This window comes from Vitis vinifera, chromosome 10 (assembly GCF_030704535.1).
Source record: "Vitis vinifera cultivar Pinot Noir 40024 chromosome 10, ASM3070453v1".
Lineage (NCBI taxonomy): Eukaryota > Viridiplantae > Streptophyta > Magnoliopsida > Vitales > Vitaceae > Vitis > Vitis vinifera.
In genome coordinates this window covers 6,661,849-6,674,201 of record NC_081814.1, presented here as the reverse complement: position 1 = coordinate 6,674,201, position 12,353 = coordinate 6,661,849, and the positions used below count along the sequence as shown (strand labels likewise).

The following is a 12,353-nucleotide window of genomic DNA, read 5'->3' as shown; positions in this document are numbered from 1 at the left end:
AAAACATGAAATGGTTTCCAGTCCCAGGAACACTGATTTGCAAGAGACTTTTCCTGGTGCCTTAACACTTCCTGATGAACATCAAACCTAAATTGTTTATAGAGCAAAAACCTAATGAGAGACTGGATTATACGAAAATCTTCTGATCTTCCATTCAACTATAACGCTACAATCACTATTCTAGCAATTCAAAACTGAAATTTTACTCACTATTGTCTTTTACTCCAAATTTTATTCATTTGAGTTACAAATGCATTGGGTACTTCTGGCCATGCACACTATTTCAAAAAAGAAAAAAAAAAAAAAAAGACAAATATCCAGTAGCTCTTTTAAATCATACAGTCGCACATCATTAGCCATAATCCGATTTAAGAACCCAATAGTTTCTTGATTCCCGACTTCTGCTCTGCAGTTAACCTTGTTGGAAACTTGATGTTGAACTTGATTCTTAGGTTGCCCCTCTTCGAGGGTTCTTTTGGTATGGGCATGCCTTCCTTTGGAACAACTTCCTCATAATTGGGGTGAATGGCATTGTTGATGGGAATGCTGAGGCTCCTCCCGTCTAGTGTTGTGAGATGGACGGTATAGCCTGTCAGTGCTTCCGCTAGCGTTATCTTCTGTGTCACAACCAGGTCATTACCCTCCCTTGTGAATTTGCTGTGCGGTTTTTCATCGATTATGAAAACCAGATCCGCTGGAATGACATTGGGTTGCTCATTTCCTTTCTCCGGGAAGGTGATTTTTGTTCCCTTTTTCCACCCTGGCTTGATTTCTATGGTCAGAATTTCCTCCACTGGTATAGTTTTCCTGTTAAAGGACCCAACATAAGACAAAAAAAGGACAGATCTCAGGAAATCGAACAATGCCCATCTAATAAAATACAACAATCAAGACCACTTTTTACCTAGAGAAATGTAACCAATATATATGAATTGAAGAAAAATTTACTTACCCACTTGCATCCATTATTTCCCTTGAAATCTTCATCTTTTTGGTAGTTCCCTTGTAAAGATCTTCGAGGCTACAAGGTAGTGTATTTTCAATAGGAGGCGCCTTGCGAGGACCTTGACTCATTGGCCTGCTATCCCCAAATGAACTGAAGATATCATCCCCAAACATTCCACTGGAAAACCTGGAACCCCTCATGCCACCGCCTCCAGTCCCACCCATTCCTCCAAATGGGCTTGAATACCCAAAGAACTCCGCGAATATGTCGTTGGCATTTCTCGGGTTGAATCTGAACATTGTTGGCCCATCTCCCGTTTGGAAGTAGGTGGCTCCACCAGGAACCCCAGCATCTGGAGGTGGCACTTGGCCTTTGAGGCCTTCTTCACCATACTGATCATACACTGCTCTCTTCTGGGGATCACTTAAAACCTAAACCAAATCAACAAACAAGATCAGATCATATTTTAGCATATGTAGTCTTTGAATTGAAGGAAGAGAGGATATTGATAAGGTTTTGCCAAAATCTGTGATATGTAAACCTGGGGTTCTGTTAGCATTCCATTTGGTAGCTGAGAAATTGAAGGAGAGGAAGGAGAGTCAATTTTTAATCTCAAAAGTTTTTAAGTATTTATGAACCGAGATAGAAATCACTAGATCCAGTCCAGTCGAATCCTTTCTCATTTCATTACTACTGGGTATTAAAGCAACATGAGACCTTTTCCTCCAATCTCCCAGCAACCAAGCACCAGCACCATCAGCTAATCCCCGCTAGATCCAATACAGGATTTTGTTCATAATAGGGTAATCCCAGAAAGACCAAACAACGAGAAATCTAGGCAACCCAGATCATATGAAATTCCACGAAGAGAGAAATAAAAAAATTGGAAAGAAATGAAGAATTGAGAACGAAAACAAAGGAATAGATGCAAAAACAAGAGAGATACCTCGTAAGCTTCAGAGATCTGCTTGAACTTGGCTTCAGCCTCTTTCTTGTTGTTGGGGTTCTTATCAGGATGCCACTTCATAGCAAGCTTTCTATAAGCCTTCTTCAAATCTTCATCTTTAGAGCTCTTGTCCACCTGCAAAATCTTGTAGTAATCCACACCCATCTTCTGCTTTGCTCTTCTGATTCTTCTTCTTCTTCTTCTCCCTCTTCTTGCGGGGTATGACTGAATGGAGAGTTGTTAATGCGAGAATGGATCTGTAGAAGTTGGTATTGTAGGCTGTGGTTGTGTGAGGTTTTGAATGATGAGTCATGATTTTTAGAACAAAAGGATAGAAGCGGCTGAGACGTCTCTGGAAGCCCCCGAAGCTTGTGGAACTTTCCAGACGTAGCTTGATAGTTTCTACAGTCTCCGCGATTTCTCAAAAGCCTAAAAACACATCTTCCGAGTTTTAATCCTTTCGTACTCTCTTACCGTCTTACCTAAGAAAGAAAAAAGTGAGAAAAAACAAGTCATTTTTTTTCTGTCACGATAAATTAAAAAATAAAATTTCCAAAATTTTAAACACCATTTATTTATGATAATTTTATTTTTAGAAACTCTAAATACTAAAAAGTGAAAATTCCAATTTAATTTTTCAAAATTTTATTAAAAATACTCAAAAAATTAAAAACTAAAAGATATTGTAACATGATCCGAGGAATATAAATATTATAAATATTTCTTATATACATTTGAAATCAAACATTATTTTTTAATGTTTTATTTATTTATAAAATGATAGATTATTATATGTACATATTTATATATTATAATTTAATTTATTAATTATTAATATAAAATAAGGATATAATAAATAAATAAATATAATATCATAATCCTTTATAATAATACTAGCCTTGGTCTATGTACAAGGCACGTGAACTATTTAGGTAATAGGGTATTTTTTATAGTAAAAAAAGTCAAAAAGAAAAGAAATTAATGCCCATTTATAGTTGTGTTGAGTATATTTTTATTGTAAAATATTTATATTTATTAAATGATTATATTAAAATTTTAAATTATATTTATATTTTTTCAAAAGAAGATAATATTAAATTTTATTTATTGTTTAAAAAAATAATATTTTAAATTGTAATTTGATGTATCATCTATATTAAAATAAGAAATAAATTAAGAAACTCTTTATTTATATTTTTATACTTTTTATTATTATTTTTGAATATTAAATAAAAATTAATTAATTATTCTTATTAAAATTAATTAATTATAATGAACATAATTATAGTTAATTTAATTTAATCGTTATTATTTAATAAACACGCATATTGTATTATTTATTGAATTTTGAAAACTAAAAATAATAATTTTATTCAAATAAGATTTCTAACTCTTTAAAAATTAAACCAAATATGCTTTTTTTTTCGTGCTTTTGTTTATGGTATAAAAGTGAAGACATTTATAAATAGTGAGGAAAAAAATAGGTCTTAATGTTATGACAACTATTATAATTAGAAAATAAGTATGTTTTAAAGTAAAAAAAATAAAGTTAAATTTTAAATTTGATAAGTATTAATTTTGTCATAATTATTATATGTTTAAATGATTTTTTTAATTAAAAATAAAAATAAAAAAAGGATGTGATTGAGACTTTCATTTTTTTAAAATATATTATTTTTATTCAAATAAGTGTAATTATTTTATATTACATAATTTCTTTATTTTCTAAATTTTCAACCTATTATGAGAAGAATTCTAATTTAGAGAAAAAATTGAATTTTTGATATGAATTTTATGGTTAAAAAATTAATTAAAAAATCGTTAGTTTGGAATGTTTTTTATTTTATATAAATAAAAAATTATTTATAGAAAAACAAAAGGAGGAAATGGATATAAATAAAGGAATTATTGTCCTGCCCCAGGCCCCCAGCTCAGACTCTCACACCTCCTCCCTCGATTTTACCGTTCTTTAAATATGACTTAATTTAAACGTAACGTTAATATGGACGGAAATCGATTTTACTTTTCATATGAAAGAGGCTTGGAGTTGCGTGAAATTACAGGATTCTCTATAATACTTTATGCTTGACTTTCCATTAAAAGAAAAGAGGGCAGTTTAGTAAATATATGTAAAAAAAAATACTTTTTTTTATAAATTATTAATGAAATTTAGTAAATACACTTGAGGAGAAAATAGGGAAAATAAATAAGTAGGAATCATCAAATTTAAAGATCATTTTTTAACAGGTTATCTACTTTCATTTGAAAAAATTGCAATATTTTTTTTTAATTGCTTTATAACCAAATATTAAATACGTCATAATTAATTAATATTCAAATTCATATGAACTCGTGATATGTGGTGATGCACGTGATCTGGGTGCTTTACCCAAAAGGGGTCCTTTCTTTTGTGGCAATAAAAAAGGATGAGCAAAATCGCGTTATTTGCTGCACTCCACCACAACTGTTTTCCGCGGAACTCATGGGGTGAGTCATGATCCGATGCCGTCTAGTCTATAATAAGAGCGTACATCCTTTTTTATTTTTAGATCATTGGTGAACTGTTGCGCGTGACTTGCGTGGTATGATTCATGAGCCAAAAATGGAGACCACACCATAACCCTAAGAGGGCGTTCTCTTCCTATCCTAACCCAAAATGGGAAGTCAAAGCCCGTTTTCGTACTTCCAAATCTCAATTTCAAGTTTTCAACTTTCGTCAACGCTTTAATGACGTAATCGGAGCCGATCACAGGCCGCTACTGCTCAGCTCTCCCTTTTCATCTCTTATCTATATATGTTTATTCATTTGTTTCTTCTCTCCAACGGCAATGGCTACTATCTCCTCCCCTCTGCTTGTCTTTCATCACCGTCCATCCGACTTCTCTTCTCCACAATCACTCAATCTACACCGTCCATTCCCAGTTCAGTTGAAGCCACTTCCACGGCATTCTTTCATCTGCAACTCCTGGGTCGGACCCAAACCAGCAGGGCCCTCTACCGCCGATGTAAACTCCGCCACGCCGACGGTAACAGTCGACGCCGCCGTATCGACAGACTCCACATCATTCGTGATCCGCGCTCGTAACAAGATCGGCCTGCTCCAAGTCATCACCAGGGTTTTCAAGGTCCTTGGCCTCCACATTGACAAGGCTACCGTGGAATTCGAAGGCGATTTCTTTACCCAGAAGTTCTTCGTCACTGATTCTCATGGGAGGAAGATTGAGGATCAGGAAAATTTGGACCGTATCACGAAGGCGCTGTTGGAGGCGATCGACGGTGGCGGTGGATGGGGCACGGAGACGTCGGTGGGGCCGAGTACAAGAGGCATTGTGGTGAGAAGAGCTGGATTAGGGCCGAAGCCGCAGGCGGAGAGAATGTTTGCCTTGATGGATAGGTTTCTGTCGAATGATCCAGTCAGTCTTCAAAAGGATATTTTGGATCACGTTGAGTACACAGTGGCCAGGTCGCGATTTAGTTTTGATGATTTTGAGGCCTATCAGGTGATTTTGGTTGAATTCTATCCTTCAATTTGAGCTCAAAATGTTAAAATTGTAATTCATGATGTGGACTTCGAAGCATAATTCCTTGTGGGTCCGAAACTATTTTTTTTTCCTTGTTCTCTCTCAAAGAAGTGGAGGAATTTTAAAAACTTTTGCTATTAATTGGAAAAAATTTAAATTTTAAAATTCATATCCAAAAAGGAGTTCAAATTCAACCATGGTTACGTAGATATCTCTCCTTTTATAGAAGAGGAATTAGTGGCTTCTAAGTCTGTTCTAAAGGTCACTAGCCTTTTGATCAGTTGTTGTGAGGGTCATGATGAATTTAAAGCAACTTCTGAAATTAAATGCTGCTTGCGAATACAAATATGAAAAGTGGCAATCTGGCAGCAATTGGGTCAAGAGTACAGTTTTTTCTGCAACCAGAAAATTATAAAGGAAGAAAAAAAAGGGGAAGTTTGCTGGATTGGTACTAGTATGTATTTGTGATTAATCATTTACAGTATATATGACAATATAATGAATGTAGGTTTGGTAACACTGTAATGAATGTAGGTTTTGTAACACTTTTCCTTGTTTAGAAATAATGTTTTTCAGCATTTTCCCGAACTGATTTAAATTTTTGACAATCTCTTTTGTGGCTTGATGTCAATTGATATATTGGAAATTTTACTGTCTTTTAGATGAATGGCCTGGACTGATCTGCCAAAATGATATGAAATAAATAGGATTATCCAAACCTTTTGTTTGTATTCATCGTGTGTATATCTTTTTAGAGGTGACTTTATAAAGTTGATATTGATGCATTGGTATTTGTAGGCATTAGCACATAGTGTAAGAGATCGATTGATCGAGCGTTGGCATGATACTCAACAGTATTTCAAGAGGAAAGACCCAAAGCGTCTATACTTCCTGTCTCTCGAGTTTCTTATGGGTATTTATATATCTCTATTGAAGTTCTTTTCTGGTAATCTTTGTGATTGTTTGTGGTCTGCTTCCTCTATATTCTTCACAATGAGAAAGTTGAGTGCTTTTTCGGATACATTTCCTGTTTTCTATATTTTAAAGTAGAAAATACTAGTGACTCTTATAAAATAAAGTATGGACTTACTTTATGTCCTTAAAATTACTTTAAAATTTTTAATTTATGGTAGTAAAATTTTTTAATACCCTAATTTATAATAGTTTTAAATGTCATTATCTTTTTAAGGTGAATCTCAAAGAGTACTTACATTTTAGATAGAATTGCAATTTTTTTTTTTAATTTTTAAAAACAGAAAATAGTAAGTGTATTAAAATTACCACTTAATTTTCCAACTTCTTATTATGACCTGAATGTTCCATCATTGTATCCTGTTATGTGCTCATCCCAAAATATAAATGATGTGTTTCTCTGAAGGTGTCACATCATTCTAATTTCTGTTTTTTATGAAGAGTGGCATCCAAAATGCTAGTTATGATTTTTGTCCTTGAATTACTTGTGCAGGGAGATATTAAGTTCAAATGTTTTGCTGATGTGAGATCCTCAAAACCATGGTTTAATACCTACAACAGAGTTAACAAAGATAGGCTTTTTCTAATTTTTTATAAGATGTGGCCTAGAAAAACCTTTATTGTTTTTAAAGACCATGATATACATTGTGAACCCAAATCCTATAAGCTTAAGCTTTTAAGAAAATTGGTTGTTCAACAATAGTAAACAGAGTTGACCTTTGATGCTTGGAGAGAAGGTTTAACATCTTTTTGTCCCCAGTTGGTTCATTATTGCAGAAAGTAGGACTGCATTTCATGGAACTCCAGAGAAGGCATGCCATATGAGCTCAACTAATTAAAATAATGGGTAAAATGGAAATAAAATTATCAACTATCAGAATTAGCCAAGAATCAGTAACCTTATTAGTTTTACTTGTTCATGAGCAAAGAGCAAATAATGAAAAGATTGGCGAGTTTATTGACCTGATAAATACCATTGCCATTTTTTTTAATAATGTCCACCTACATGATTCCTGACCAAGTGTCCAGATTGGAGGTCATTTTATTTTTACAAGTATTTTAGATCAGTTATGTGGCTGCATTGTTGAATCCTAATAGGGCTGATATATGATATATCTACTCACTAGAAAGGTAAAGTGGTCTTGATAGAGGTTCCATGGCCCAGTTTTCTTTCTTTCTTTCTCTTCTTTATTTTTTTTTATTCTGTCCTCTACCTGGCACCGTCCTTCTACCTGCAATTACCAATGTCCTTCATGGGCTAATTTGCCATTTGAAATAAGGGACTACCGGTGTGCTTATTAGGCAAATGTTTTGGTTGGTACGAGTTAACATAACTTAGAATCACATCACCTTGGAGAACATTACCCTTTTTTGTCACTTAATTTTGTCTCTTAATTATGTCCTTAGTTGATTCACTCCTTTGGGCAACATTCAAGTTCTGATAATATCTATTTTCACGTTTTCTCTATATATGTATGCATTGATGCATGTGTTCACACATGCATATATGCATATTCCTGGTATTTCTGTTCTAAAATTTCTACAAATTTTGATCAGGTGAGTTTTATGCCATAGGACTGTATATTTTGCATTATTACTTGAGCATATTTGTGATGTCTAATTGCTTTTCTACTTGGGTTCTGCTCCCCCCGGTTGTATCCTATTTTCTTGTGTCGGTATTTAGACACAATCGCTGAGTGATTTCTTTCTTTCTTTCTTTCTTTCTTTTCTTCTAACCCTTTCTTTTGATGTTTTTTGTACTAAAGCATTCACTGGCATTTGGCATATCAGGCCGTTCCTTGTCAAATAGTGTTATAAACCTTGGAATCCGGGACCAGTGTGCAGATGCTTTAAGCCAGCTTGGGTTTGAATATGAAGTTTTGGCAGAGCAGGTAGCTGGATATTTGATTATTTCTTTTATTTGATGGGTAGGTGTGAGTATAGGCATGTATCTACCTATAGAGGTACACATGTTACATTTTATTTTAGTATTCTCAGCTTCTTTCTTATTTTTCATTGTGAGGTGAAATTGTTCTTTAATTTAGTGAATTTACCTATGAGGATGTGAAGACAGATATAGTAATGTAATAGAAAACTAATTTCTACAACAAAATGTTGGGATGCTCTTTAATGTAGATTCTGCAGGTAGTTATTTTTCCAAATGTTGCTATATGTTTTTTCTTCATTTATATAGGTGAAGATCATTATATAAAACATGTGCCAAAAAAATGGGGTGCCGAACCTAAGTACATTGGAAGTATATGGCAGGTGCCAATAGGTTAATGAGGAATAAAAAAGAAAAGTGGAAGCCAACTCGCTAACATAATTCCAAACAGTCCAGGCTGGAAGGCGGATATAGGGGGCCTTCTTTTGAACCAGATCAGTCCCTCAGAAGCGGAAGGTATTGAGGTTCCGTTCTCTGAGACTGAAATCTTCACAGCCTTGATGGGGATGAATGGGGATAAAGCCCCGGGCCTGGACGGTTTCACAATAGCCTTTTGGCAAAATAGTTGGGAGACTGTCAAGGAGGACTTGCTGGGGTTATTCAAGGAGTTCCATGATCAAAACTCTTTCATCAAGAGTCTGAATCATACATTCTTGGTGCTGATCCCAAAGAAAGGGGGGGTGGAGGATTTAGGAGATTACAGGCCAATCAGTTTGCTTGGGGGCCTTTATAAACTATTGGCTAAGGTGCTGGCCAATAGGCTCAAAAAAGTTATAGGCAAAGTCATATCTCCTGATCAGAACGCGTTCGTCAAAGGGAGACAGATCCTTGATGGTTCCCTAATCGCAAACGAGGTGATAGATTCTTGGCAAAAGAGGGGAGAGAAAGGTATAGTTTGTAAATGGATATTGAGAAGGCGTATGATAGCATCAATTGGCAATTCTTGCTAAAGGTCATGCAAAAGATGGGCTTTGGGTCAAAATGGATAGGATGGATGTGGAATTGTATCTCCACTGTCAAATACTCAGTGCTGGTGAACGGGGTCCCAGCTGGTTTTTTCTCAAGCACAAAAGGATTAAGGCAAGGGGACCCCCTTTCCCCCTACTTATTTATCATGGGCATGGAAGTTCTAAGTGCGCTTATCACTAGGGCTGCTGAAGGGGGTTTCATCAAGGGCTGCAGAATTTGGAGAGGGAGAGAGCAGGCTGTTAAAGTTACTCACCTCCTTTTTGCGGACGACACAATTGTTTTTTGCGAAGCCAAGAAAGAGGCTCTCTTGTATTTGGGCTGGGTCCTTTTTTGGTTTGAAGCCGCCTCTGGGCTGAAGATTAACTTGGACAAAAGCATGGTAATTCCGGTAGGGGAGGTGGATGGGGTGATGGATATGGCGGCTGAAATTGGGTGCAGGGTGGGGCAGCTCCCTACTGTTTATTTGGGACTGCCCCTTGGGGCTCCAAATAGGGCTGCTTCCGTTTGGGATGGGGTGGAGGAGAGAATGAGGAGAAGGCTCGCCCTTTGGAAACGTCAATACCTATCCAAAGGTGGTAGACTCACTCTTATAAAGAGTACGCTGTCCAGCATTCCCTTGTACCAAATGTCGGTTTTCCGTATGCGTAAATCAATGGCAAGAAGGATCGAAAAACTTCAAAGAGACTTCTTGTGGGGCGGAGCCAATGGGGGGAGTAAGAATCATTTGGTTAAATGGGAGGCGGTGTGCGCGGATAAAGAGAAGGGAGGATTGGGGCTACGGAAAATTACTCTTTTGAACAAAGCTCTCCTAGGCAAATGGATTTGGAGATTCACGTGTGCTAAGGAGGAGTTCTGGAAAAAAGTGCTTGAGGCTAAGTATGGGAAAGAGGAGTTTGGGTGGAGGACAAGGAAGGCAAATGGGGCGGTCGGTGTTGGAGTATGGAAGGAGATCTTGAAGGAATCCACTTGGTGTTGGGAAAATATGGGGTTTAAGGTGGGAAAAGGTAACAGAATAAGGTTTTGGACTGACCTTTGGTGTGGGAACAATGTGCTGTCCCAAGACTTTCCGAACCTTTTCTCCATGGCTGCCCATAGGAATGTCACAGTGGAGGAATGCTGGGATCAGAATACGGGTCAAGGAGGGTGGATATTAGGGTTGTTAAGGGACTTGAATGATTGGGAGGTGGGCTTGGTGGGCAATATTCTAGCTGTGTTGAGGGATTATAGTGTTACGGTGGAAGATGATTCGGTTTGCTGGAAGAAGGGTGAGGACGGGCTGTTTAAAGTCAAGTACGCATATAACGTGTTGGCAAATTCTCAAGGGCTGGATTTCCCTCATAGCAATGTTTGGGTGGGCAAAGTCCCAACCAAAATTGCCTTTTTTGCTTGGGAAGCTACTTGGGGGAAAGTCCTCACTTTGGATAGACTGCAAAGAAGAGGGTGACATTTACCTAATCAGTGTTTTTTGTGTGGGTGTGAAGAGGAAACGATCAACCATATATTAATTCATTGTACAGTGGCAAAAGGGTTATGGAACATCATTCTTGCGTTGTGTGGTGTACAGTGGGTCTTTCCAAATTCTGTAAAGGAGGTCCTTAGTAGTTGGAAAGGTTCTTTTGTGGGGAGGAAAAGAAAAGAAGTGTGGAAGGTCATCCCGTTATTCATTTTTTGGACTATATGGAAGGAGAGAAATAGGCTAGCTTTTAAAGGGGGGGTGTTGGCTTATCAGAAATTAAAAACGTCACTTGTTTACATTATTTGGGGTTGGGCTAAAGTGTACATTGAAATGGAGTCGAATTCCCTAATAGGTTTCTTGGAGTGGTTAGCCTCCAATTAGGGTTTGGTTCGTTTTGTTTTTTGTTTTGAGGGTTGGTAGCTTTGTATACTTCCTGTATGCCTTGAGGCTATTGGCCGCTCTTATATATCATTTGCTTATCAAAAAATAATTCCAAACAGTCAATAAAATCCAGCAAGGACTTGGAGCTAACTCCAAGAGACTATCTAGACCAAAGGAAAAGGGCATAAATAAAAAGTTTCTAAGTGACTTATCTGAGGTTCTAAATCCTGGGAAGATCTATTATTATGATCTTCAGAAATGGTCCATAAGAGACATAAAGGGGCTGCCTTCTACGCTTTCCTACACTTTTGCTGACAAAACTCTCGTCCCACCTAATACAATCTACATCATCGATTTGGGAAGGCCATAGGAGATAATGAAAAGAGAGAAAATGAGATGCCACACAACCTTATCTTTACCACAATGAATGAGAACATGATTAGCTAATTCTTTCTTATTCATGCACAAACAACACAACTTGTCACCATTCATCCTTTCCTTTTAAATTGGTTCATAGTTAGAATCTTTTCTCAATCAGCTTACCAAGCAAAGAATCTCACTTTCATTGGAACTCGTAAACTCCAAACTACCTTGATAAGAAAAGAAACTCTCTTCATTTTCTTAGGAGCAATAGAAAAAAAAATTTAACCAAGCACTTCTTATCCTTGGTACAACTTTTAGTATCCTATCCTCACCATCTTTTTTTTTTTTTTTGATAAATAAACACCAAATTCATTAAACAATAAAAAAACGCCCCAAGGATGCCACAAAGCACACAGGGAGTGTACAAATAGCGCCTAAAAGCACAAAAACTAGAAAAGAACCCTAACAACAACTTCCTCCCTTAACCAGAACCTAACCACTCAATAAAATCAAAGAAAGACAAAGAATCTATCTCTAAGTACTACTTTATCCGATGGTTTAAATTCCTAAGAAAGAAAATCTTCAAAAAAAGAGTAGAATGCTCCTCATTATTAAATGTCTTGAGATTTCTTTCATTCCAGACTATCCAAAAATACATAAAGGAGCTGCTCTCTAAACCTTTTTTCTTTGTTTTCTTGCAAACGAGCTATGCCACCCTAATAAAGCCTCCTTAACTGTAGGAGATTGCACTCAATGGATACCAAAAAGACCAAACAACAACTTCCAGAGAATCCTAACTAATGAACAATGAAGGAGAATGTGATCTATGAATTGTTCATCTTCTTTGCAAAGAA

At 36.3% G+C, this 12,353-nt stretch overlaps 2 protein-coding genes across 3 annotated transcripts in view; one reads left to right on the top strand and one right to left on the bottom strand.

Moving 5' to 3' along the window:
• Positions 1-127: 127 nt before the first annotated feature.
• On the bottom strand, positions 128-2,315 carry LOC100252168 (uncharacterized). Its single transcript, XM_003632975.4, has 3 exons — positions 1,893-2,315; positions 953-1,377; positions 128-807 (listed from the first exon to the last, which is right to left on the bottom strand). The coding sequence occupies exons 1-3, from the start codon at positions 2,055-2,057 to the stop codon at positions 369-371; spliced, it is 1,029 nt and encodes a 342-aa protein (XP_003633023.1). The 5' UTR covers positions 2,058-2,315; the 3' UTR covers positions 128-368.
• A 2,315-nt stretch (positions 2,316-4,630) lies between these two features.
• Positions 4,631-12,353, top strand: part of LOC100264186 (uncharacterized) — a 49,298-nt gene continuing 41,575 nt past the window's right edge. Inside the window, exons 1-3 of one of the 2 annotated variants that reach the window (XM_019222582.2) lie at positions 4,631-5,392; positions 6,212-6,326; positions 8,177-8,277. In XM_019222582.2, coding sequence (XP_019078127.1) covers positions 4,721-5,392; positions 6,212-6,326; positions 8,177-8,277 — 888 coding nt within the window. In that variant the 5' untranslated portion in view covers positions 4,631-4,720. The remainder of the gene's footprint in view (positions 5,393-6,211; positions 6,327-8,176; positions 8,278-12,353) is intronic. The other variant, XM_010657152.3, reaches the window with a different exon arrangement.